General features: G+C 36.9%; 1 protein-coding gene across 11 annotated transcripts in view; it reads left to right on the plus strand.

The window, feature by feature from the left end:
* Positions 1 to 25,635, plus strand: part of ERC1 (ELKS/RAB6-interacting/CAST family member 1) — a 296,380-nt gene that overhangs the window by 136,476 nt on the left and 134,269 nt on the right. For all 11 annotated transcript variants that reach the window (XM_062616671.1, XM_062616673.1, XM_062616663.1 and 8 more), the window contains one exon: positions 17,031 to 17,166. In XM_062616671.1, coding sequence (XP_062472655.1) covers positions 17,031 to 17,166 — 136 coding nt within the window. The remainder of the gene's footprint in view (positions 1 to 17,030; positions 17,167 to 25,635) is intronic.

Consider the following 25,635-nt stretch of genomic DNA (forward strand, 5'->3'; position numbering starts at 1 on the left):
TTTTTTCAGACATCAAAGCAAATTTATTTTCCTGGAAAAGAACTTAATATGTGAAAATTTGTGTTAGGTATGTCTGTCTTCTAGAAACACGAAAAAATACTCTGAATTTTAGCTGTTCTCATTAAGAATAGCTTTGCTCACTGTAGTCAGTGTAAACCCTCTGAATTTTCTGAGCTATTAAGTTTTCATTCTCTCTCTCACATTGATAAACTCAGTGGATATGAACATTGTAGTCTAATCCGCATTGCTGCTACTGCTCAGAAGTCTAAGGGCCTAAAGTGGATGTCATACAGATTCATAGTAAATAAAATAATCTTGGAAGGCATGGGGATTAAAGCAGTTTTCCTTAAGGAGTTTTTGGCTAAGCATCTGTGTTGATGACAGCTTTACACAAAGAACTTTCCAATGCTGAGTTCAAGAGTAATAAGCCAAATAATACAAGTCTGGTGTCATTACCTGCAGCAATAAAAAAAAAAAAAAGAAAAATGCCATTAAGTCATATGCTATGGTGCTTTTAAGTGGTTCTTATGTATACATGTTGCAAAAGAGGAGGTAGAAAAAGATAACAAAACCGACAAAATCAGGTGCTATATTGAGCAATAAAATATTTTTCAAGGAAAGAATGAGCTATATTAATAAAGCAAAAGCAAGATTTCTAGCTTCAGATTGGGTAACAAGCAACTACATCTTTTTTTTTCGTCTGCCGAATAACATTGAACGTGCTATTTATCAACAATTTATCTTTGTAGTATAGCACTGGAATGGAATAATAGCTGGAGCAGTAGATCAGGAGGCTTGTCTTTTAATGTCCAGCTTTCTACTGTCAGGTTTTCAAATAGTTTATATTACATGTTTAATTGTACTGTCTGTCATCTTTCGAAGCAAGTAATCCATATCTTAAGAGAAAGAAGTTTGTTGGGGTTTTTGCTATACTGAAGAGAATTTGATGCAATAGGAAGTAATAAAAAAATACTATGAACCTTATTTCCACATAGCAAAGTGGCTTGGTGATTAGATGAGTGCATGCTGGTGGCATGAATCCAGATAAAAGTCTGTTATGAGTGTCCATGTAAAATTAAATGTCAGTATAGCAACTCAAGTGTAGCCTTATAAAGTCAAAGTAAAAACAAAATCCTACGTCTGAGGGGATTATTTCAGTCCTTTTTCCAAGGTCCTAAATTTATGTTAAACAGAACATGTTTAATCACCAAAGAAGTATTTAAAACATACAATCATTCTATAACAGAAGGAAAATAACAGATAATAGTGCATAGAAAGTTAAGCAAATGCAGAGAACTCAGGATACTATTCAGTAATTGGTAAAAAAAATAAAGGCAGAGTACTTAGTTACAGGCATATACAGCCTGTGGTACCTGTGAGTTTGTGATGGAAATACCTTTGTACTATACCTCTAGGAAGCTGTGTATGTGAACACTAAGAAAGTGCCTGGGCAGTCGGGAGAAATTTCACTGGAAGTGTGTCTGACTCTTTAGTTCATACCTTCAGAAGACTCAGGTCTTCATTCTGCCACTATGCTGGTCATTAATCACATATGGAAATGATAAAAATTTCAAGCATGTCGAGTCAGCAATGGTTAGTTTTAGCTCAGCAGAGCCAGATACAGTGCGTTCAAAGAAGTTTCCATTTAAATTTTCTTGGTCATCTCTGAAAAATAGCGACCTCTAATAATTGTTTTCTATGTAGTATGTTTCCTTAATTCTACTTAGAGGAAAAATGGCACAGTCTTTCAAATTAGGTATAGTGATTACCAGAGCTTTTTGCCTTTGAAACGGAATCTGTATCTTTTCTGTCAAAGGTCCTCTTTTCTTGTCTTATTTCACTGCATCTTAACAAAGCAAAATTATTCACAGCTGTACATCACCTCAGAATTCTCACTCGCATGAATTGATTTATTTCTTATTACTGCTGAAATTAATTATATGAAACACTGAGGAGCCGTTTTTATGTTATTGCTGTTTTCAGTACGTGTATTCACGAAGTGTGTTGCTTTCCTGTGGGAATTTGAACTGAGGTAGCATTAGAAAGATGTGATTGGATATGGCACTAGGGAGAATGTTTGTATGTCAACAGTGTGCTGTGAATTTTGAAGAGCTCCAAGTCAAATGCTCTCAGAGATGAGAGGAATTCTTCGCAATTTGCTTTTTTTCAGATGCAACCATACTATTTGAAACATCAAAATACAACATTATTTTTGGAAGACATGTTAGAACATGTCTTTACATTCATATATCCCAAATTTAACAAATTACCTAGCATGCCATCATCATCAGATTAACTGAAATTATCATTCAAACTTCATGCAACATTAAACATTTTGGCTAACCCATATGTGTCACATCACGTTTACTCTAAGGAATGAAATCTGAAAGTTATTTTTCATCTCTAATGTCTAACTTCTGTGCAAAAATTTATACCCCCCAAATTGTTAGATTTTTTTCTCTTTTGACTAGATTTTCACTTTCTATGGGCAGAGTGAATTTTATGTGTCTATGGTAAAATAGTCTTGGTGCACACGTTTCCTTAGCTGACTCCCAGAAGCTTTAACAGACCCTAGACTTGGCAATATGATAGTTACAGAGAACTGTTGGGCAGGAGACCTTTTTAAAAGGTTACTGAAGAGGATGGAGAGTTCAGTAGCTTCTTTTCCTCCTTTTTTACTGGTAAGGACCCCTTTCAGATCCCTGAGCATAGAGGCAGAGTCTGCGGGAGTGAAGGGTTACCCACAGAAGTAGAAGATGAACTTGAAGACCACTGCAAGAAATATGCAGGTTGATGGAATCAGATCAGATACATACAGGGTTTCTGAGGGAGCCAGCTGATACCATAGTGAGGACTCTATCATCTTCAAAATCTTGTGGCTGTCAGGGGAAGCTCCTCATGACTGGCAAATATCCCATTTATCTTCAAGGAGGATGAGAAGGAGGATCCAGGGAATTGTAGGCCAGTCAGTATAACTTCATGTGCTGGAAAGTTTTTGGAGTAGACTGAAAGCCATCTTCAAGCACCTGAAGGACAAGAAAGTGATGGAGAACAGCCAGCGTGGATGTACAAGGGCAAATCATGCCTGACCAACAAGATTGCCTTCAGTGATGAGATGACTGGCTCAGAGGGTAATTAGAACTGTTTAATGTCTTCTTAATGATGTGGATGATGAGACACTATACACCTTCAGCATTTTAATGGATGATAGCAAACTGACGTGACTAGTTACGGGGAGTATATGCTGGAGGGCAGGGCTCCTATTTAGGGTGACCTTGACGGGCTGGAAAAATGAACTGGTGGAAACCTGCTATATTCTATAAAGGCAAGCACAAAGCTCTGCACTTGGGGTTGAATATCCCCCCCCATCTATACTGGCTAAGAGTCAGCTGGTTAGAAGGGTGGTTCATGGAGAAGGACCAAAGAGTAGCTGAGGACAAGCTGAATTTGAGTCAACAGTGTCATGTTATTCTGAAGAAAGCCAAATCAATATTGGGCTGCATTAGTAGAAGTACAGCTGGTAGGGCAAGAAAAGTTGGTTTTACCTTCTGTGTGGCATTTGTGAGGCTGCTTCTGGAATACTTTGTCTAGTTTGGGGCTTCCAGATACAAGAAACTTTGAGATAGTGGGGTGAGTCAGGCAGGCAGGCAAGTGAGATGACTAGGTGCTACAGAACATAACACGGAAGGAGGGGCAGAGAGAACTGATTATGTTCAGGACCAAGAAGAGGAGCCTCATGGGAGATCATACTGTGGTCCCTCAGCTGTCTAATAGGAACATAGAAGACAGAGCAACTCTTCTTAGATGTGTTCAGGAAAAAGGTTGAGAGGCAGCAGACACAAGTTGCAACATGTTCCAGTCAAAGTTCCAGTGAAGTAATCGGCAGAAAAAGTTCACAGTGATGGAGTCAGATACTGAAAAAGATGCTCAGAGAGGCTGAGGAGTCTTCATGAAGATATTCAGAACTTGTCTGAACAAAGCTATGAGCAACCTGCTCTAATTTGGCATTGTTTTGAGCAGGGGTTGGACCAGGTGACCTTCATTGATCCCTCCAACCAAAATTCCATGATTCCAACCATGATTCTAAGTTACTGTGGTAAATGACTGTGTATTCTAGGACAAACTCCACAAATTCTGTTTGGTTTTTTGTAAGAATTTGCTGCATAATATTGATCTTGAAAAACAAAATGAAAGCAGCAAGAAAAATATGATGGGGTGGTCCACTGCACTTGTCATTCAGTTTGAAAGAACCATTTTCCATTATTCACATCCCTTTTTGTCGCATCCTTTATCTTGCTCAGCTTGTGGGCAAATAGAATAGAGCATAGTTGACTCTCAGCTTTCTCTCAGCTACCTTGTTGAGACAGCATTTTTCTGCTGTGAGACTTCCAGCTGTCTAAGTTACTTCTCCTGTATTTAGTCTGTGACCAAATTGAGATGTTACCTTTAGTTCTTGTGTTACTTGTGAAGATCAAGTTCCATTTTTGACATGTGCACAAGGTGAATTCACTGCTTTAGATGAGGGCATTGAACTCTTGTGTTTCAGATGTGCCTTTCAGTACTTCACTCATCAATTGAGAGCATTTCTTATTACCACTGGTCAATAGCTAGTATTTTTCATAGGATCATAAAATGAATGCCTTGGGTTGGAAAGGACCTTCAGATCGTCTAGTTGCAACCCTCCTGCCATGGGCAGGGACACCTCACACTACACCGTGTTGCCCAAGGCTCTGTCCAGCCTTACACTGAACACTGCCAGGGATGGAGCATTTACCATTTCTTGGGCAACCTGTTCCAGTGCCTCACCACCCTGCAGTCATCCCAGTTCCTGTGAAACCAGCTTTCCTAACTAGCCTGTGCATCTTTGCAAATAATTTCTCTTCTTTTGGATGAAAAAATATTCTGGGTAATCATAGATATTGCAGTCACTTGGTTTATAGATTCAGTGCATACTTCTGTTGTTATCACTCAGTTAATTTGAAATCACTCTTAATCACATTACTATGAAATGAAAATAAAATTACTTATCCATAACATCCAAAGCCAGCTATTAGATATTGCAAGATAAATACGTAGTTAACATTCTTAGACTAAGATTAAATTGGTAAGCTCTTTTTTCCCCCTCTTTTCCTTTCTCTCCTATGGCTCTCTTCCATTTCATTGTCCTGACAAGGTGCCTCCAGTCAAGTATTCCCTGTTTCTGTGTAACATGTTCTTCATTTGCAAATAGAGGATCCCTTTCATGCTAGAATATGTCAGCTTTTCAAGCCAGTCTTCTTGAAGCACCCCAGGTAATTCAGACAGATTTAATCATGCTCTCAGAAACTTATTTCATTCCCTTCTTATCTGGCTGCTAGGCCATTCTTCTTGATGAAATTAATTAAAACTTTTTTTCTTTTCTTTTCTTCCTTGGAGAAGGAAATGTTTCCAGTTTGTCACTTTCTTTTCAGAATTGGCTAATTAACTCCTAGCTCTAAGGCGTGAAGTGTCTCTTATCCTTAGTGACCCAACATACTCAGTTTGACTTAAAGTGTCTTTATATGGAACACTATTATGTATCTATTTAAAATACTGAACAGATTTCATAGAAATTGGGATCAAGCATAATGGTAGTTTTGGGGTGACAGCTGGGTTGGAGTGATGCAGTTCCAGCACCTTTCTTTTGAGCATTCTGGAATGAACTTTATCATTACAAGTAATCTGTCCCCTTTTTAAAAAAAAAAAAAACAAGAGTGAGAAAGAGTTGGAAACTTGAGTTGCAAAATACTCTCTGTAGATAAACAAAAAGAGCCTCATCTGGTCCTAGAAATTACAGCTGCCAACAGGGCATGCTCAGTGCCAGCCTTGATAGAAGATTGCTACAGGTGCAGAAAATAGAGGCTGCTTTCCTGCTAGTTCCTACTTTCCTGTTTTGCACAGCTCCCTTCTAGCATGTAAATTTGTGACTTAGCTCTAAGTCATGGATTTACTGTAGCTCACCAGATGGCAGCTCTGGAAAGCATATGTTGTCTTCCTTCACTTTCAGCAGCAGTCCAGCTTTTAGCTTTAGCAGTCCCACTGGCAGTAATAGCACTGACCAGGTTGTTTCCCTTCTGAACACCAGCAATACCGATTGTCTGCAAGCTTCCCTGTGCTTTTTCAATGTCTTGAGTTGTTCATGCTACGTTTGATGAAGTCCCACATGCTGGGAACTGAAAGAGAGTTGCCATAATGCAACTTTACCCTACAAGTATACATAAGGGTAAAGAATCTTAGCCATGCAGCTATCTCTGTATCTCTGAAAAGAGATCTTTTTTTCCTTTTTCATCATTACTATATGAAACAATCAGGAGAGAGCATTAAATGAAGTTACTGGTAAAAACTTTATTAGGCACTGCAAAAGTGGCCCCTGACCCAGAATGTGAGATAAAGTAGATTTTTCTGGTGCATTTGAGTACAACGGTCATGTAATAACTGCAACATCTTATGTAATTTCTTCTTAAAGGAAATTTTTCATGATCATATCTTCCAAGGTACAGTTCCCTACAGTGAAAGTTTTAAGCATCCTTCTTGTAGAGACCATGCAGTGGCATTATATAAAGGGTATCAGTGAGATGCAATTAACTGCTGGTTTTTACTACTTAATTTACAGCATCTCTTCTTCCCTTTCTCTTATCTCTTGCTTTCAGCACAGATTTCACATTTTAGTATGGAATATGCAGATGTCCTTGCTCAAAAAGATGGGGCATGTCACATAGTTTTTGACAGTTTGTAGCCTTCGACTGCTTATTTCCATGCATGTTCTTTTTGAGTATGCTTGGATCACATGAACAAATGACAGCTGAAATGTAGTTGAAGGAGGCTGCTTTGTTTTTCTGTATGCTTAAAGCTTCAAACATTATTGTACTGGGGTAAAAACCTCACAGTATGAATGAAAAGCTGAACATTTGGAAGATCATTTTAAAGTATTGCTGTGCTGGTTAATGTTAAATAGAAGGGGTAAGTACATGCTATTCCAAATTTATTCTGATTTTTGTCCTGAATTATGTTGTGAGGCTTCTGATAGCATCTTCTGTTTCAGTTAAGCTTCCCAACCTTACTTCTACAGGTACATCACACTCTTGTTGAATGCATTAAATTTTCCTTAAAATTACTTCTTTTCTGTGTCTATAAAGATCCCCAAACTCAGAACCATTTTCATTATCAAGTTTAAGTTTATCCTCATCAAAATAAACATCTGCTGAGGCAAAAAAAAAAAAAAAAAAAGGAAAAAAAGCCTTATAATAGCTGCAGTTCAGATTCTGCCCAAACTAGATTGCTGCCATCCCGCAGTACTGTAACGCAACCTGATCAGAACCAAAGATTTCCTCAGTGCCTCTGAAACTGAAACAGAATGTATTTCATAGAAGATACCTCTTAATAAATCTGTTGGCTAAGCACACAAAAGAAATATGCCAAACGTGCTATTCTGTGAGACACTGTAGTGTGCATTTGTGGATACCAAAATAAAGCTGTATACTTCCTATCTCACATTCTCATGATAATGAAGATGCTGTAGCAAGGTGTGGTTTGATGAGTGTGGTAACATTATCTTCAATCAACCTTATCCTTTTACATACTTTTCCCAGTATAGTTTCTGGGAATGGCCACTTTTGAATCAGATTTGGTACAGCTTCTTTATAGCTAACAGGGTAGAACCTTTTCCATTCACATCTGTAGACAGAACCTGTTTGAAAGGTTCTTCTTGAAAACAATGTTGGTTTTAGGAGATGAGCTTTTTATTTGGGTGTTTCAGCAACATCATCAGGCTTTTAGTCCCAGAGTGGTCTGGTTTACATTTTTTTCAGAATGGTCCTGCTAGCATCACTGCCCTCACATCTTTTCTATCAGAAATCCTCTTCCACTGAGTTGGTACATTCACTGTGCTTTCTTTTTTTGGCCTTGGCAAATGCTCAGTTTAATACCTTTTGCTGAAGACTGTTTTCAGTAGCTGTCAGCTTAAAAGTATAAGGCATATCTTGATTCTTTAACATACGCTATTTCAAAATGACAGGATAATATTCAACTGTTATCCCAAATTTATGGACATTTTTGGAAGAGAACTTTTCTCTCTGGATAGCTTGTTCAGTGTATACTGTAAAATAAACATAAGCTACTCTAGCATAGTTCTTAAATGCTTTGCTTTTTATTTCTTTTTCTTCTTGCATTTTTTTTATTTTGTTTCAATGGCTGACTTGTATTCAATTCTTCTTTAATTATTGATTGTATCAGGTATTATTCTAGAAGGAATGAAAAGATCTCATACCCATATGAAAGAAAACAACTGCTGTATTATGATTTGTTTTCTTTTCTGGCTAGTGAGACTGCAGTTAAAACAGACATGTGTGATCTCAGATCACAAAAAAAAACCTCTGAAACCTCAATAAAATTCCATTCATAAGGAAGATTTTATTGCTGTTTAGAAAATACTTTTTTCAGCCAAGTGGTGCAGGTCTCCGGAGCAGAGAGTGACTGGCTGTGTGTGATCTGTTCACAGGGTGGTTGGCTTGTGCACTGGAGTTGAAGGGATAAAGAACAGCACCTTTGGGACTTCTTGCCACACTGTTAGGGCCAAATTCAACTAATCCAGTGTGTTGCAGGGAGAAAGAATCCACACTGAGGCCTAATCAGCCATTTTATAACTGTCATTTTTGGCTTTGCATCTGTTTGCTCAATTAACAAAGCAGAAGAAAAAATACAACAGAAAATGGCTGATAAAACTTATTTGTTGAGCTACTGAATGCTTTTATTAAGGTCCTTAAAGCATTAATATTTTTCTGAACAAAGCAACACCTATATCATTATCTCACATATTTCTTTCAGAATTTGGCTTGAGTGTGTTTTTTTAAAGCTCTTAGCTTCAATAAAAACAAGTGGTTGCAAGGTTTTCAGGCTAAAGATTTCTAGTTCAATTGCCATCAGCTTTAAAAAATAATTATGGAATCTGACGTATAAATAATTTTCTATTTAATCTCTGAAGCCTGATTTCAAATTTTGCATCCACTCTGAAATTATGGTAATGTATCTATTATTTTCATTACAAAACGTGCTTCCTAGTAAAGAGATGCTGAGAATTTAAATAGGTGGCAAGCTGCACATTAGTTTTCTTAGGGTTTTTATAGCTGAACAGTAAAGGGGTAGATGTAGTGGATTAAATCTACAAAACAGGAATTAAAGGTTAGTGGAAACATGAGATGCTATAGATGTTTACCTGAAGTTTTTCAGAGTGTCTTGGTTTTAGTAAGTTGTATCTGGCCCTGTCTGGAAGTGAACCTTCGGTTTGCTTAGTTTGTTACGGAGTTCTTGCACTAAAATGAAGACACATCTGTTAATCTCTGCTGTTAATCCCTCAATTTTAGCCAGTTACATTTTAGCCAGCACATTTTTCTTCCTATTTTTTTTCTTATTTTTTTGAGAATACTAAGACAACAGCGCTTGACTTCACCATTAACTATATGTAATTGGGCTACTTGCCTCATAACTGGAGAATAGCCTAGTTGATTCTGGGTTTGTTCAATCAAGGGACTGTAGGAAAAAATGGGTATGTTTTCCCTGAATTAGATTAGTTTAATAGTGTTTAGAGCATGCATTTTGGACATGTGTTACTCACCCTTAGTTAGGTTTTTTCTGTTAATGTATTTATTATGTAGCTTTCTCTAAATTCATTGACTTGATGCTGCAGCATTTCACTCTGTCATGAGGAAAATTGTTTCCATAAATGTGAGTTCCCTACTGATTGCTGAGAAATAACATTTCACAGGGGAGGTACCAGTGAAATGTTACCTGGATCCAGGTTTAGTGTGTGTAGTTTTGATTATATTTCTTGGTCTTCTGTTAGACTGAAACAGAGAGATTAATACAAGAGGAGAAAAACTTGAAAAAAAATTGTATTAACCTATAATTACACATTGTATGGCCAAATGTGGGAGCTAACTCTATTTGACAGTTGACAGATTTTACCTCAGAGAATCTTGGACCTGAGTTTTAAGGCCTTTAATTATTCCTAAAGAAATTACATTTAAAGACAGTTCATTTGTGCAGTTATCTGTAGTGTAGGCTGGTAGCTGTTTCCAGTTAGGATGTGCTAAAATCCTCTCATGAAACATGCCATGTAGCGTTAATAACTTGTGCCACCTCACTACTTCTGATATGCATATCTGCACAATGTATTGCTAATGGCTCCAGTGATGGGGTTTCCTTCTGAGGTGTTTTCAAATGATAGGAGAGTTTGGGTTACATTTTTATTAAGTTTCTAGGTTTAAATGCCATGTGCTTCCCTTTCCTGTGTTTTCCCATCATCTGTTTCTGGAACATTACCGTGATGATTTTTAGGTAGAGTAAGAGGTGCGGCCTAATGTGCTGTCTGCATCATGAAGTGTGCACTGATATCATCGTCATAATTCCTAACACTGAGAAAGACAATGACCAGTGTAGAGTCAAGATCTGCTTCTTGTCTTTGACTTCCACACCTTTAATTCAGACACTGTTAGGCTCTTGTTCTGAAAATCTGGGGCAGGCTGATTTCCCATAGCCTTTCTAGTCTTCGTCCCTTGCCCCCTCCAGTGTTGATCTGAACACACACTTTGTTTTTAAAAATCAAAGTTTCCTAGCTTCAGGAAATGAAGTTCACACTCCCCATCTCTTAAAGCCACTGTGGGACAACTTGACTCACATACAACATACCAGTTAAGTTTTCAGGGCTGTTAATATTTTCATTGGCTATGTTACCTTGTCATATAAATGGCACAAAACAGTGAGGAACAGTGTAACAAAATGATGAGAGATCATAGGAGAGGCACACGAGCAGAAGTAACTAAGTGCTGGAGTTTGCCAGCACTGAACAAAAGCGACTCATTGAAAGTATGTATATATCCACCTTCTAGCTTGGATGCAATGTGCAACAGAGGTAATAAACCAAGCTGTTTGAAAAGGTTAATAAAATTATTGTTCCTTTAACTTAGTAATTTAGTGCACCATTCTTTGACCTTGTTATAATGTGGAAGAATAGTGTCAAGCTACTTAAGAAGCTGGGATTGCTCAGTACAGCCCAACAAAGCAAAGGAAGAGGCCCACCTAACGCTTACTGTTCTAAAAAAACAAATTCACCCATACTATGTAGAACTTCAGCAGTAGCTCCCCTGATCCTAATTTTCCAATGTATAAGGTAGGGAACTTGTTTAATCTTTGCCAACTTTTCTTTGACTGTCAATCAGACAGCCAGTGGTGGTGATAGGACTGTGTGATGTGGTCAGTCCTGTTTCCTTCATCGCTTATTTAGCTTCCTTTCATCACTTTCTTTTTTTTGAGGTTAAGCAATTAGGCTTTCCAAATGCTGCCATTATCCGCTGTGGTTTGGTTGTCAACCACTGATAAGGTGAAGTGTGTTCTAAGCAACAAAAAGCTAAAGCAAAACCTTTCCGAAAAGGGGGTTTTCTTTTTCTCAAAACAAAGTAGCATTTTTGGGAAGAGTTTCTCCTTGGCTTTCTTCTGTTATGCTCCCCAGAATGTAAATGGTTTTCTTTGTGTAACAAAACTACAAAAAAAAACCCCACCAAAACAAAAAAAAAAAAACACACCCCAACAGCAACCAGACAAACCCAATAATTCATCTATGTCACTGTGTTTATGATCTTTTAAGTGAGCAAGTTAAGGTTAAGGATATGGTCAGCTAAAATATTTGATGGGGCAGACCTTAAAAAGAAAAAAGTGATGAAGGAAATGGCAGGGGTAATGTAGTAAGTTGTGAGTTTTATATCAGCCCAACTCAGATCACCAACATCCCGTTGCATTGATCTTGTTGATTTTTTTTTTTTTCAGTAAAAGCTTTTCTTTTTTCTCACTCATCTAATCATTAATGAACAAGACTGCTAGTGAAGGTGTGGACAACTCAGCTCATTGTTTCCTGCCTTCCAGCATTTCTTTCCAGAGTGTTTTCCCATTGCAGTGTGTTTTGCCCTCTGACCAAAATTGGTGTTAGTGTCATTGTCTGCCAGATGGCTGCTCCATTTCATTCCACAAGTGAATGAATGCACTTTGCTGCATCTCTTAGGACTACAAAGTGCTTTGAGGTCTTATGCGATTATATCAACTTCTTCAAGGAGGGCACCAAGGAGGAGGTGCTGATCTCCTTCCTTTGGTGACCAGCAATAGGACACGAGGAAATGGAAGCTTCATCAGGGGGAGTTCAGGCTGGGTATTAGGAAAAAGTTCTTCACTAAAGGATGGTCAGTCACCAGAACAAACTCCCCAGGGAAGTGGTCATGGCACCAGGGCTCAAGGAACATCTGGGCAGCACTCTCTCATGCAGTTTAGGTTTAGAAAGGCCTGTGAGAAGCAGAGAGTTGGACTCGATGATCCATATGGGTCCCTTCCAACTTGAGATAGTCTGCGATTCTGTATTATACACTGCAGAATCTAATTTTTCATAATACAAGGCACGTTGGCAATTTTAAACTAAATAATATATTACTTCATTGCATACAGTTTTCTGTCAGGTTTTTTCAGTAATGTTGACTGTTACATCAGTTTAACTCATGTTGAGGAGCAAAGTGTGCTTTAAAGCAAATGAAGTTCATCTGCATTAGGATTAGTAGCTGCAGCAACAGAGAACTGTCCTGTGGGTGGTGGTAATGCTACGTCAACGAAGGCTTGAGCTAAACAATCTTTCTGACATGGCTGACTGACACATGGAAATATTTTCTGAGTACCTAAGTCAGATGAATAAAACAGGCTGTTTCTGTAGCTGTGCACAGGATCTGTATATTTTTTTTCCCTAGGGTGTGTATTCATGAGGTGAAATATAGTATGTGCATATACATTTTGTATTTATATTAGGGAAGAAAACTCTTCCGAAGGACTCACAGGTAACAATATGACTTTCCACTTCTCAGGAATGCTTGATGGTCCGCTGGTTTTCTATTGCTTATATTTGTCTTACTGTTTTAAAATTATTTTACAACATGAAGTCTTCTCATTTGAAAGTTTTTATTGCTTATTGTGATTTTTTTAAATTCATTCCCCATGGTGCTTAGCTATACTTCATCATTGGAAATTCAAGAATTTCACAGAGAATTGGAAAGCTGTGGCTTATTTTAAATGATACAGCTTTGTTTCATTAAAAAAGAAAAAGTCATAGAACTTAATAATTATTTTCAGTGTCCAGATTAAGAAACCTGGGTACTGAGCTTTTTCAGCAGGCATATGGCTTAAATTGGGCACCCAAAATCAAAGGATGGGAAATGATTAATTTGGAAAATCTTGGCCTGTTTTTAGTTGAAAGAGTTTGGGTTTTATTTTTCTAAATCGGAAGCCTGATTTTGATTTTGCTTCCTTTCCTGTAATGTATTCCATTGTAACAGTACTTAAACACTCTTGTTAGATTTTTTCTTCTTTTTTATGTGTCTTTTTTATTATTTGATTTGAGGGTGACTGAGAGTAAACATCATCTGAGATGAGGTAGTTTTGCTTTTCTTAGTTTTGTTATTGTTTCTGTTGGTTTCAGTGATATCCTTCTTTTAAAGCTCCATCTCACTGAACATGAACTGGTTCTACAATTCTTATTAGGATCACCACCATTCTTTCTGTAGTCCCATTTTGAAAAGATGTTTCAGTAAGAGTATGTACTTATGGTTATATTTAAAGGCCTGTATCTCTCAGAAATTCATGTGGTCATGATGAGAACTCCATGTACACATTGCAAATTGGTGTTTACTCAGTTGCTCTACATGCTAGCACTAATGCTTTCTAGAAAACACTCATAAATCTCTACGCTTTTGCGTAATTAATTCCTTTTCTTTTTGCTGTCTTTAATCGTGTGCAGTTTGAGTTCTAATAAAAATACTATTACAGATGAAGGGTTTCTTTACAACTTTACTATCCCTTTGAAAGGGCTATATTCTGTATATGTGTGTAATTATATCCAGAAGAGTTAAAAGAACATTGAGTTTACAAAATGAATCTCTCAAACTGAAGGAATTTCAGGGCTTTGTTTCTTTCTGCAGTCCTGATTAGCTGCCTTGGGTACATATGAAATATCTTTATTTTCCTATTGACTGTTTCCTCATAGGATGTACCAGTTGTAGTGTGCTCACTTAAGAAACATACTAATTGTGTTCTATTTTATTATTTCAGTTCATTTTATTGTCCAATTATGCACATTGTTCAGTAGTGGCATGAAGATGAAATAGTTCTATAACAATCATCAGAAGTATTTCGGTGTTCAGAATAGCAACAGAAATGTCTTGCTGAGCAGTGAATTGGGTGATTCTGTTAATGAAGCTTCTGAGGTCTGTTGACATTAAAAATATGTGTGTGCATATTTAAATACTTTTAAATATTGTTTGCATATATAAGAACATGATTTTCTGACTTCAGCTTTGAAGACTGAAAGTTATCTGACAGAGAAAAAGGAGAATTCTTTACAGAATCACAGTATGGATTCTTCACAGTTTCACAGAACTTCCATAGTGCAAATGTACAAGAGCTATGGGCTTATATATGCAAAACCTCTTACGTAATTATAAGTATTATAGAAGTGAGAATTGTCATTTGGTACCATGGGCATTGAGATAAGACGAGATGTGTGTTTATGCATCAAATGACTGTAAGCCTTTTAGATTTATAGATTGCAAGTTTCATGTGACCTTCATAGTCTATGTAGTTAAACAGTTGGGGAAATTTTAGGTAATGACATAGATAGCCGTATTATTTGAAAAGTTTGTTGCCCAACTTTTGTTGCTTTTTGACAACAGAGGTATAGAGTGATAGTTGTATCCTTGCACTTGATTCAAGGCCAGGTTGGATGGGGCTTTGCTCGACCTGGTATAGTGAAAGGTGTCCTTGCACATGGCAGGGGGGTTGGAACTGGGTGATCTTTAAGGACCCTTCCAACTGAACCTATTCTGTGATTCTATGAATTCAAGTTTCCAAACAGTATGACAGTTATGAGGATTGATCTGAGTATTGCAAGCACTAAGTAATTTCCATCTTTTAAACTGTTTAGGAAAACTTCAGCTTATCTCAAAATATCTACCTAATATATTAGAACTGCAGTAATTTTGGTTCAGACATGAGAAGGTGGTTGTCATTACTGTTTATCCTTATAATTACTCCTTTCCTTGAAATAAGTATTTTGTTTGAAAACATTATGTACCCTGTGGAAGTTATCTACTTCATATTTATTTTGATGAAGCTTGTGACTTTATTAATATTGTTGTCTCTTATCTAACCAGTGATTACGGTAGCACAAACCAGTTTCCCCAGCAGGTGAATCTAGGTTTACAAGTTTTTAAAAAATAATTAATTCCACTAATCTTAATTCAGGAGTTGAATAAGAATTCTCATATGGAGTTGAATGTGTAGGGCTAACACAATTTCATTTCTGCATTGACTTAGCCGTACTTTCTATGTTTATTTTGTTGGACAGATAGAAACGTTTATTGTACAAGCTGAGTTGGTGCCAACATAATATTTCCAATAAGTTGTTTAATCACTGAACAAGTCTCCTTCCAAACTGGGCAATGCGCCCATTGCCAGTGTGCAGCACTGGGTTAGAATAACTTAACAATTATACTGGATGTGTTTAAAAAGCATCCTGACTCAAATCAGCTGTAACCGTTGGACAAGGTAGTTAAGTATGCCAGTAATTTTTTAACATCATCAGAAAAGGACTTTCCTTTTTTTTTTTCCTTGGTCTTTGGAGGCCATCAGCACTTTCTCACACTAATAGAAATTTGTTTAGCACCAATGAAAATTTGCTACCATTGCAATTTTTCCCAGCTCCAGTTGGCTTACATTGCAAAAAGCAGAGCTTAGTGTTGAACCTACTATTTTTTATTTTTTTTTTGGGGGGGGAGAACTCAAAGCACTGACTAGCCATGTGCCACATAATTTGAACATATATATTATAAAGAGATGTGTTCTTGATCATAGTTTTGTTATGAGTTCGGGAGAAAATACTGAAGCAATCAGAGTTGTTTGTGATCTGTGCTTAACGTATTTCTGAAATACAGAAGAAACATTCTTCCCTCTCAATGTGGATAACATACCAGATATGAAGCTAGTGTATCATTCTGCTTTCTAAACAGTAAATTAAAGAGCTGTCTCTACTACTTGCATGATGTTTTGGGGAAATCTTGCAATGAAAGAATCTGTCTTTTATTCCAAAATCAGAACTCCAGATATAATTATGGAGAAAAGGGCTGAGGAAGCAAAGCTAGTCTATTTTGTTTTGATTGGACTAAAAGTTTAGACTTCAGTTTTCTGCGGTCAGGAGGCCGAGATTAAAGGGTCTGTAATTAGTTTCAATACTCCATGTGTCTTAATGCCCAGAAAGGCCAAACCCTGTCTGCAGGCAGTGGTAGTTGCCAGGATCATCAAAAATAATTCATAGATGCAAGTGAAAAGGAAATTATGCATGCTTTCTGAAATAGTTTGTTCTTACTTGCTCTGTCTTGTTTCTGTAAAAAGAAAGGAGAGGAAATCCTTCAAAATATCTAGTAAACAAGTAGAACTTGAGGTTGAAAAAAAAAAGTTTTACTTTTGGAAACAGATTACCTAGGTCTTGTAGGTAGTCCTCTATAGTCAAGTCATGTTTCATTAGGTTTTTCTTTTGATCCTCCTGTTTTCCTTACACTAGGTATAGTGGTACTCAAACCAAAATAGGCTCTTACATGTCTGTGTTTTTTATAGGTATGTGTGTGTATGAACAAAGCGAAGATTTCTGTTACATAGTCACAAGAGGGCAGGTGCACCTTTTGAAAATAATAATAATGAAGGGGTTTGTTTCAGAAATTTTCACATTTAGGTTAATAGTAATGAGCAAAACAAAGCATTCTTTTGGCTGAATTAACAGTTGAGGGTAATGCTCAAGAATGAGTTTGGTGTTGTTGACCTTCTGGAAATGAAGTGACGTACTTGAGAGTTCCACTCTTCCCCAGTCCAGTTGCCCAGTGCTAGGGCTGATGGGGGAAGCATGCTCTGGACCATGCTCAGAGTGCTCTTCTCTTTTACAGGCAAGTTAAAGATCAAAATAAGAAAGTAGCAAATCTGAAGCACAAAGAGCAAGTGGAGAAAAAGAAGAGTGCACAGATGCTGGAGGAGGCCAGGAGACGAGAGGATAATCTTAATGACAGCTCCCAACAGCTTCAGGTAACATGGGTATTGAATTAAAGCAATATGGTCATTCAGCCAGGCTTAACTACCTTGCTTTCTGCTGCACCTTCTGATCCATTTTCACAGCTGTTATCTGAGAAATTTGTACTGATTCTTTAAGAACACACATCTGTCCCAGAGCATTTCAAAGAAAGGAGCCTCTATCATCTTCATAGCTTACTCCATTTTCATAAAAAGGGAAATAGTTTTGCTTGCCTACTTGGTTATGAAGTGCATTGAACTAATTTTATCTTTCCAGTATTCAGAGTGGTGTGGCTTTTCTTTCTTCACTGCTCTTCTAACAGCCTTTTTCTTTAGCTGTTTTGTGTATTTTCCCAGCTGGTTTTACCTTATATTGATGCCTTCAGTAAATGAAAGATAAGCAAGTAAGTATTCTTACAATAATTTGGAATTATTGTGGGGTAACTGGAGAACTACACTTTGGGTGTTTACTCATACTTCTCTGACAGTGAAACGCTACTTTGCCTCATGAGTTCTTGGTATGCTTGCTAGACAGTTTACTTTATTTCTGAAATGATAATGTCCTGCTGCCTCACAGGATTAGCTGGTTACCTCAGATCTGCCCAGGTACATGAAAGTCACTGATACAAAAGCAAGTCAGATATTTCTCATTGTGCTATATGTTGATATGTAGATGGTTTATCAAACGGTAAGTTTTCAAGTGCTGTCATAGAAATGTTGAACTACTGCCATGAAGTAAAGCAAAAATACCGTGATGCTAATTGAGGAGATAGTAGATATTTTGCCTGTGATTTCTTTAATTTACAAAACTAACTTTCTTTTTGGTGAGTGAAAAAAAGCATGGAAACAGTAATCTACCTGTGCACTTTTTTAAAAATATTTTTAAAATCTTCAGAGAGAAACCCTTTTCTTAGGTATTTTGCTTTGTTATCCTAGGTTAAATCCTGTTTCTTGTTACCAGCTACATTTCTTAATACATCTACAGTGAAGACACAGAATAAATCCTAATAGTTCACTAGCAAAGATAAATCCCCTGCTTAATTTAAACAGATACTTCTTTACTCTGTTCTATGGAATTCCAGGGGGATGGTTTCAACTCTGTAAGATCTTTTGAAAGAACCACAGAAACATGTGTCCATATGGAATGCTCTCACATGCACCATTTTGTGGTTTTCCCCCTCAATTCCAGTTCTTTACATTCAGAGCACTGATACAGTTGAGTTCCAAGTGTATGAAAATGATTTCATAACTACAGACTTTTATAAAAGGCGGGGATGCGGGATTTCTACATCTGCTAATGGGTTTTGTGACGTAATGCTACGGCAATCCACAGGCTCTTGTTATGTGGGAGATTAAGTTTAAATAGCACAATCCTCCTGGTATTAGTTAAATGTTTTTAAAAGATCCTAATACAATATTTGGTTAGATTTCTAATCTGTGTTTGAATAAATCTGTATCTGAAGTTTGAGAAAGTAAGTGATACTTCACATTTGCCTTGCAATTATGTGCATGCTGTATTAAGCAAATGACACTGTTCCACAAGACCATATTCTTGGGGTTTATGTAGCACTTTCAAATTTTAAAAGGTACGGCTTTCATTTTGGGCTTTTTTCCCCACAGTTATTCTTCTCCTTTTCACTTTTCTTTTTTTGAGACAAATGGAATGCCTTTAAAAAAGCCTGAAATCTGATTTCTCTCAGCTCCTATGTGCATACTAAAAATTGCTGGGTTTGGTTTTTGATTTATTGTTGGTTTTATTTTGTAAAAAGCTGTAAGTTATGTAATGTGTTTGTACAATTGCGCGTAGCAGTGGACAGACAGTGGTACTTTGGCTACAGATTACTTCAAATCCCATTAAAACTATTTAACACCAGTTTCTGATAATCCAGAGAGGTTGTACAGCTTTGGTGGCAGCAGTGAGGCATCTTTTGCTCAGAAATTAGATGGCAAAAGTTGGTGCTGCTTTGTATCAGAGTTCTTTAAGAATATGTATCTGTTCTTGCAATGTCCTGTCCAATTCTTTACTCATGAAGTGTTTTAGCTATAGAAAGATCATAGATATAAAACTGTGAATTCCATAGTTAGCATAATTTTACTCTAAATATTTTGTCTTTTATAATTTCAATGTAACCACCTTATCCCTAGGAACAAGAAACAGCTAACCAATTGTCTCTTTTGAGGAAGCCAGGTTGCTTGCTATTTTACTCTTTTTCTCCAGTTTTACTTTGTTGTAGGCTGGTGGTCTAATAGGGAAACTAAAATTAGGTACAAAGATGTCAAAGTGTATAATTTTATTATATTTACCTTTTTACATTCAGGTTTTGCAATTAGTGATACATATACAGCAGTATACTTACTTTGTTCTTCTTTGCTTGTGTTTTATTATGCACTGGTGTCTCTTATTTTCTGTATAATTTATATGCAAGTATTTCTGAGATTAAAAATAGACATTATTAAATGCATGTAAGAATTTAAGATTGAAGTGTAATGTGATAGTCAACATTGAAATATGTCAGCTACCATAGTATTAATATTTGTTTTTGCCTAGTGGCTTTCCTGCTTTTGTGAATCTAATTGTCCTGTTTGGGTGGGCTCAGTTTTAGAGAGTCTTTCCCCATATTCAAAACAAGGCTGAAGGGAATGCTTTCATTCGCAGATGAAAAAGGTCTGTATGCGCTAATGAAAATATCAGGCTAAGGTAAAATATGGAGTGTTTAATGACAAGTGACAGGTTCTATAAAAACTCCTTCCTGTAGAAGAGCCCTCTGCTTACGGCCTCCCTCTCTGCAATGTTTTAGTTTCCTGGAAGTCAAATTTAGCCAGGACCACATTTCAGTTTGTTAGTTATGGAGCCCTGTCTTCTCCATCAACTCTAAAGGGCACTCTGCCTTCTAATCAATAAAAAAAATAATAAATTTAAACCTGAGAGGAACATGGATTTTTAAAATTTTTTTTATGGAACCATTGTTGGCTTTGGGGTCAGGACGCACAAGCACCAATTTCAGATAATTTTGGTCTTGGTGGTTTTGGCTGGAATTAATAATAAGACAGTATGAAATGCTTAAAAATATATGATCTGCATGTTCTTCGGTTGACCGTCTGCAATCCAGTCAAATAAACACGCTCCCAAGCACATCCTCCACTCCTCCTCACTCTGTCCCTAACAGGCATGTGGTTTCTTTCTTCCTGAGTCCAGTAACAAAATGTTCGTTTATTCAGAGAGCTCTGATGATGGAAATTTGGTATTTTGGGGAGTGGGGGAAGAATGAAAACCATAATGTCTCAATTCTAGTGAGATGGATAAATGGCTTTCCAAATTTGTCTTTTCCTCCTGGGTTCCCTTAAACCACAACTCTCCAGAGATCTGAGAGGTTAACGAGTGTCTGGTCTATAAGCAGGATAAAAAAAAACAAGCTGTTGGACTGGAGTAAAAATTTTTTGCTTCAAGTAACTAATGCTTGGCTATTGTGAAAAGGAATTGATATGCTGTCTTGTCCTAGAAAGGTAGCATTTACTGAAATTTCGTGATATTTGAATGGGTACTTGGAACTGTCATCTGGAAGGTAGCATGCATATTTTCTTGTTCTACCACTCCAGCATCCTCCAGAGTTTTTAGGAGACATTTTCAGAATACCTTGTGGCATGGAGTTGTGTCCTATTGGATCCTATTGCATTTCAGCAGCTATCCATCCGTCTGTAATTGCTGATGACAAACTGTATGTCTATAAGTTGTGTAAAATGTATTTGAATGCTTTAATGAACAGCTGTAAAACCAAGTAAACTTACTAATTTTTTTTTTGTTCTTTTTTCACACCCAAGTTTAGATAATTTAATATATAATCCTATTCTGTGAACTGTATGCAAGTATATGTAGATTGTTCCTTGTGGTGATATAATTCTTCTGTCTTCTATTCTTCTATCTTCTGTCTTTTGACCTTTGAATAGCAAAGATATCCTTCTAGTGGAAAGAACTAAATTTTCATTCTAAACAAATGTACAGTTATTTGTTTCATAAAATTATTTTACTGGGATCTGGACATAGCTCAATGAAATCTATAGGCAGCCAAATACCTTCTCATCAAATGAGCTTTCTAAATTCATTAAATGTCAACCAAAATCTGGTCTTAAATTACTGAAAAATTTCCTCTTTATATGCTATGATTGGTTCTTGAGGGTAGGGTGGCTGAAGTTTTTTCATCTGATCTGTTTATGATAATACCATGCTATGATGAAAATGGTGGTTTGTCATCTTTGGGCTGTTAGTAAAGAGAGATCTTGCTTCCCAAATTAACCCATGAACTTGGATTTGGACAGCGTGTGCAAAGCCTCTGAAGAAATGGTTAGATTGAAAGAAAGTTTTCTAAACTTGAAGTTCAAGATCTCCTCCATAACTTCCTAGCCATTATCAGCTTTGAAGCAAATTGGTTATGCTATCTAAGTGGTGCTATATGTTTCCCTGGGATAAGTGAATTTTAAGTGCTGATGAGTTTCTGATTAATTTTAGTTTCATATAAACCACTGCAATATCAGATTCCAGCCTTGCCCTCCAGCTGTGTGAACTTTCGTTATCCCTTGGATAGCCCAGCTCAACACGATAAGGCCCATGAAACTGTCAGCTACTCCATATCAGCCTAGTAGAAATGTATTCTTTAATGCCATCTTCCATCTGCAGGATTTATTCCAGAGAACAGTCTGATGCATCAGACCTGTATTTTCTCATTGAGCTCAGATCCACCTTTCGTAATTATTCAGATCAAAGCATTCTTTTTCTCTCCCTTACTCTCCCAGTACTTTTTAGACCTCAATTACATCAGGGAGATGTTTCGGCCTCCTTCTCCCTGGATAATTCTTTGTGCTACCCAGCCTTGTAGGTGTCAGTGTTCCTTGGGCCTTGGGTGTCATTGGTTCCTTGGGTGTCATTAGCACCTTCACAGGTGGCTATAATTTCACCAAATGGTATATTCAGTTCTAGGTGAACCTCCTTCTGCTGTGTAGGATGGAACTCATGACATAAAGCACTGAAAGGATATGAAATGTGCTTTGCAATTTAGTTTTTAAGAAATGTATTGGCATTCTTTTGAAGAGATAATTTTTTCTTGTCAGTCACCATAAAGGATGAAAAACTGTTACGTGTTCTTGATGATTAAGCTAAATATGATTCTGAGTTCAGAGATGATGTGAATCAGTTTTGTACTGGCTGTCTCTCAGTATTGCATATGACCTTTTAAAATTAAAATAGAGCAGGTATGAACAAATACAATCTCTAAAGAACCTCATGAAAATCTAAATGGAATAAATGTATGCAAATTATTCCTCCTATTGTATTTGAGCTAAACACAGTGGTAGCCAGTAGGTAGTTTTGGGATCAACTGACCCTCCAGCTCTTTCTCTGAGTGATTCTGTGACAGCTGGCTATGCATTAGAAAACAGGATATACATATGCATTAGAGACTTTAATACACATCATGATTTGTTAGCCATGTAATATTCCAGTAGCGATTTTAATTTCCATCAGCTTTTACAATATGTTACAGAAAATGCAATGTTCCACAAGCGTTGCATTCTATACTTATATGGAGAGTTGTAATTTTCAGCACTGTGTGCGCAGTTACTGTAGACACAAGCAAATATTTAACCCTGGCAGATGCTTTGAGAAAAACTAGTTCTTGTTCTTACCATACCATAACTCTCCCTGTCAAGAGAGCTTTTCCTGGATGTCCAGGAGAAGTTCCAAAAATGATGACCTTTTAGGTTGGCTTTGCGTGAGTTATAGTTAGGGGAAGTTTCGTGGGAGGGAGGTGGATTAATTTGAATTGTAGCCTTTTTTTCAGGAATTTAAAATTCGTAATTAAACATTTATGGATACATCTACTTTTATGACATAGGAAATGTATGGATAATGAATAGACAGCCTCACTTCATATCTTGTTATATCTGTGTGAAGTAATATAGTAGTTTTGGACACGGATATTCTTTGTTTGTAATGCTTCCTAATGGGGAAAAAAAAAAAAAAAAAAGAAGAGGCATTTTTAAAGTGTTAATATCTTAAATAATTTTTATCATTTAATATCACAGAAGCAGGACTGGAAAGAAATGCTAGTTCATTCAACCCCGAAGAAACACTGCACGGTACCAAAGATCAGTGTATAATATGAAATAGCACTATCATGAAATTACGTTTTCATGTAAAAATGACACTGTTGGATTTCCATCTTAGCAAGAATGTAGTGCACATAAAAATGAGCTTCTAGCTAAAAAAAAAGTTTCCTCCCTTGTCTCTACCAAAGTCATGAAGTACAACTTTATTTCAAGGATGAGGATGAAGACTTGTTAACAGATCACCAGAAAGTAAACACAGCAAGGTAGGAAAAATATCTTGACCAATAAGGATGAATGAAGTCAAGCTCTGCAGCATCTGCCTAGGTGAATATTAGTCCTTTTCATCTCTTATCCTGTCACATGTGGATCTGATGGACTTTGCAAGACAGGAATTCTCCATTTACTTGAAGGAAGCTCATCAAGACAAACTTTCGTTACACACTAAACCTGAAGAGTTGGGTTTTTTCCCAAAATTTCCATACAGACATTTGATACCTGATCCAAACAGCTGCATATGGAGAATATGTGGTAATATAGGTGACCATTATAAAGTGTAGATTTACCTCTCCAGTTTCTTAATTTTACTGGATTTGTGAGATCTTGGTGTTCCAGCATTCTTACAATGCGAGCTGTGAGCCATGAGCAAACTGTGGGGACAGCCCTGTCTCCAGTTTTAGTAAAGATATTTTTTTCTGATGAATGTTTACAAGGTCTGACCAGTTTCATTTTGCAGTGTTGCATGTTGAAGCAACAACAAGAATAACTTATTTTTGAACATGAAAATGGTTTATCTCAGAAATAGATTCCTCTGTGCCTACATGAGTTATTCATTTGTGTTATTAAAGAAAGAAAATGCAGGGGTTTCCTCCGTCTAAATATCAGAATAAATATATGATCTTGTTCTTAGATTTGATATGGCAGTTCTTACAGAGACAGAATCTGTCAGTCTACATAATCAAAGTTTATGGCATTAAATACATTGTTAAGGAAATACCTTCTCCTGTGTCTGACCAGAAGCACTCCTTACAGAATACCTGTTACCATAGCATTCACAGAAACTAAGCTTCAAAACACTTGACATTTGGAATGGGTAAGCATATCCCTGGATAGACACTTAGCCATCTGCTCTATTTGTTTTCACTTCAGTTTAGTTTACCATACGTTTGTTATGTTCTAGCTAAATGTATTCACTGCCTTCACATCTTTAAAAAAGATAAACCATTTGACTCTGTCATCTTACGCAATGTAAAAATGCTCTACAGTCTTGAACAGACAGCTGGAAAAATTTTGTGAAAGTCACTATTTACAACTAGCATTAGGCACTCTCCCAATTATCCCAGTATTTCCTTAACTGCAAATTGAGATTTGTAGTGAGAGAAAGCCATTATATGGCTTGAGAGTTTTTAATGGAGGAAAGAGGACTCCCTACATCCTAACATTTCTTTGTGATCCATCAGGAATATTATTCTCCAGACACAGTTTCACCCAGTCTTTTCTGCAGAAACATTAGGTGTGAGTGGAAGATGAAACCTGCTATTTGTACTCTCTTGCCTGTTCGGCAAAGAGCAGGATTGGTACCCTTTATGATATGCCAGAAACTAAGTACAGTGAAGACTGGACAGCTGAATTTGTGCCAGCAACCTTAACCACTAGATGTTTTTTGCATAGGTTGGGGTTTTTTTTTCCAAGAGTAGTATCTGAGTTCAAACTCCTTTCCTAAAAACTGTCAGAGAGATTAATGTAACTGTTGACAACATGGTGTGGTTCCTGTGAGGGGGCCTCTCCTGAGAGTAGAAAACATTGAGGGCCAGATTTAAGCAAAACAATAGGAGTACATTCAAGGGGAAGAACAGCTCTCTTTTCGTTCTGGTGTCTTATTTCATGAGCCTGAGAAATGGCAATAAATTTACCTTTTTCCCCTCTTCTGTGATATTTTTTTCCCATCTCTCTCTCTCTCTCACAAGCCTTTTTTTTTTTTTTTTCCTTGCTGTGTTGAAAATGTTTCTAACACATCTCTTCCCAATTGCCTCAGCTTATGTCATGGTCTCATTTTTCAATAAAATTTCTATTCTGCCTTATTCTTATTTTGCCCAGTAAAAAAAAAAAAAAAAAGAAAAAAAGAGGGAATGGGGTGATGAGGGGCACCTGAAGGCAGACAGAATTCAGAATTCATTATAAAAAGATAATGCATGTGGATTTTTTTTTCAATACCTATGGCAATGCATGCCTCAGCATTTCCATTTAAAAATTTCCTCTATTTCAGTAATTAAACCTAATTCACTTGGTTCTAATTCAGTATTATTCCTTAATCTTGCTTACTAAGGTGCTGAAGTTGCTGTCACCCTTAAACTACTCTGGTTTGGGGGTTTTTTTTGGCGGGGTAGG

This window comes from Pezoporus occidentalis, unplaced genomic scaffold (assembly GCF_034315485.1).
Source record: "Pezoporus occidentalis ecotype Australia unplaced genomic scaffold, CSIRO_AGI_Poc_V1 ctg19, whole genome shotgun sequence".
Lineage (NCBI taxonomy): Eukaryota > Metazoa > Chordata > Aves > Psittaciformes > Psittacidae > Pezoporus > Pezoporus occidentalis.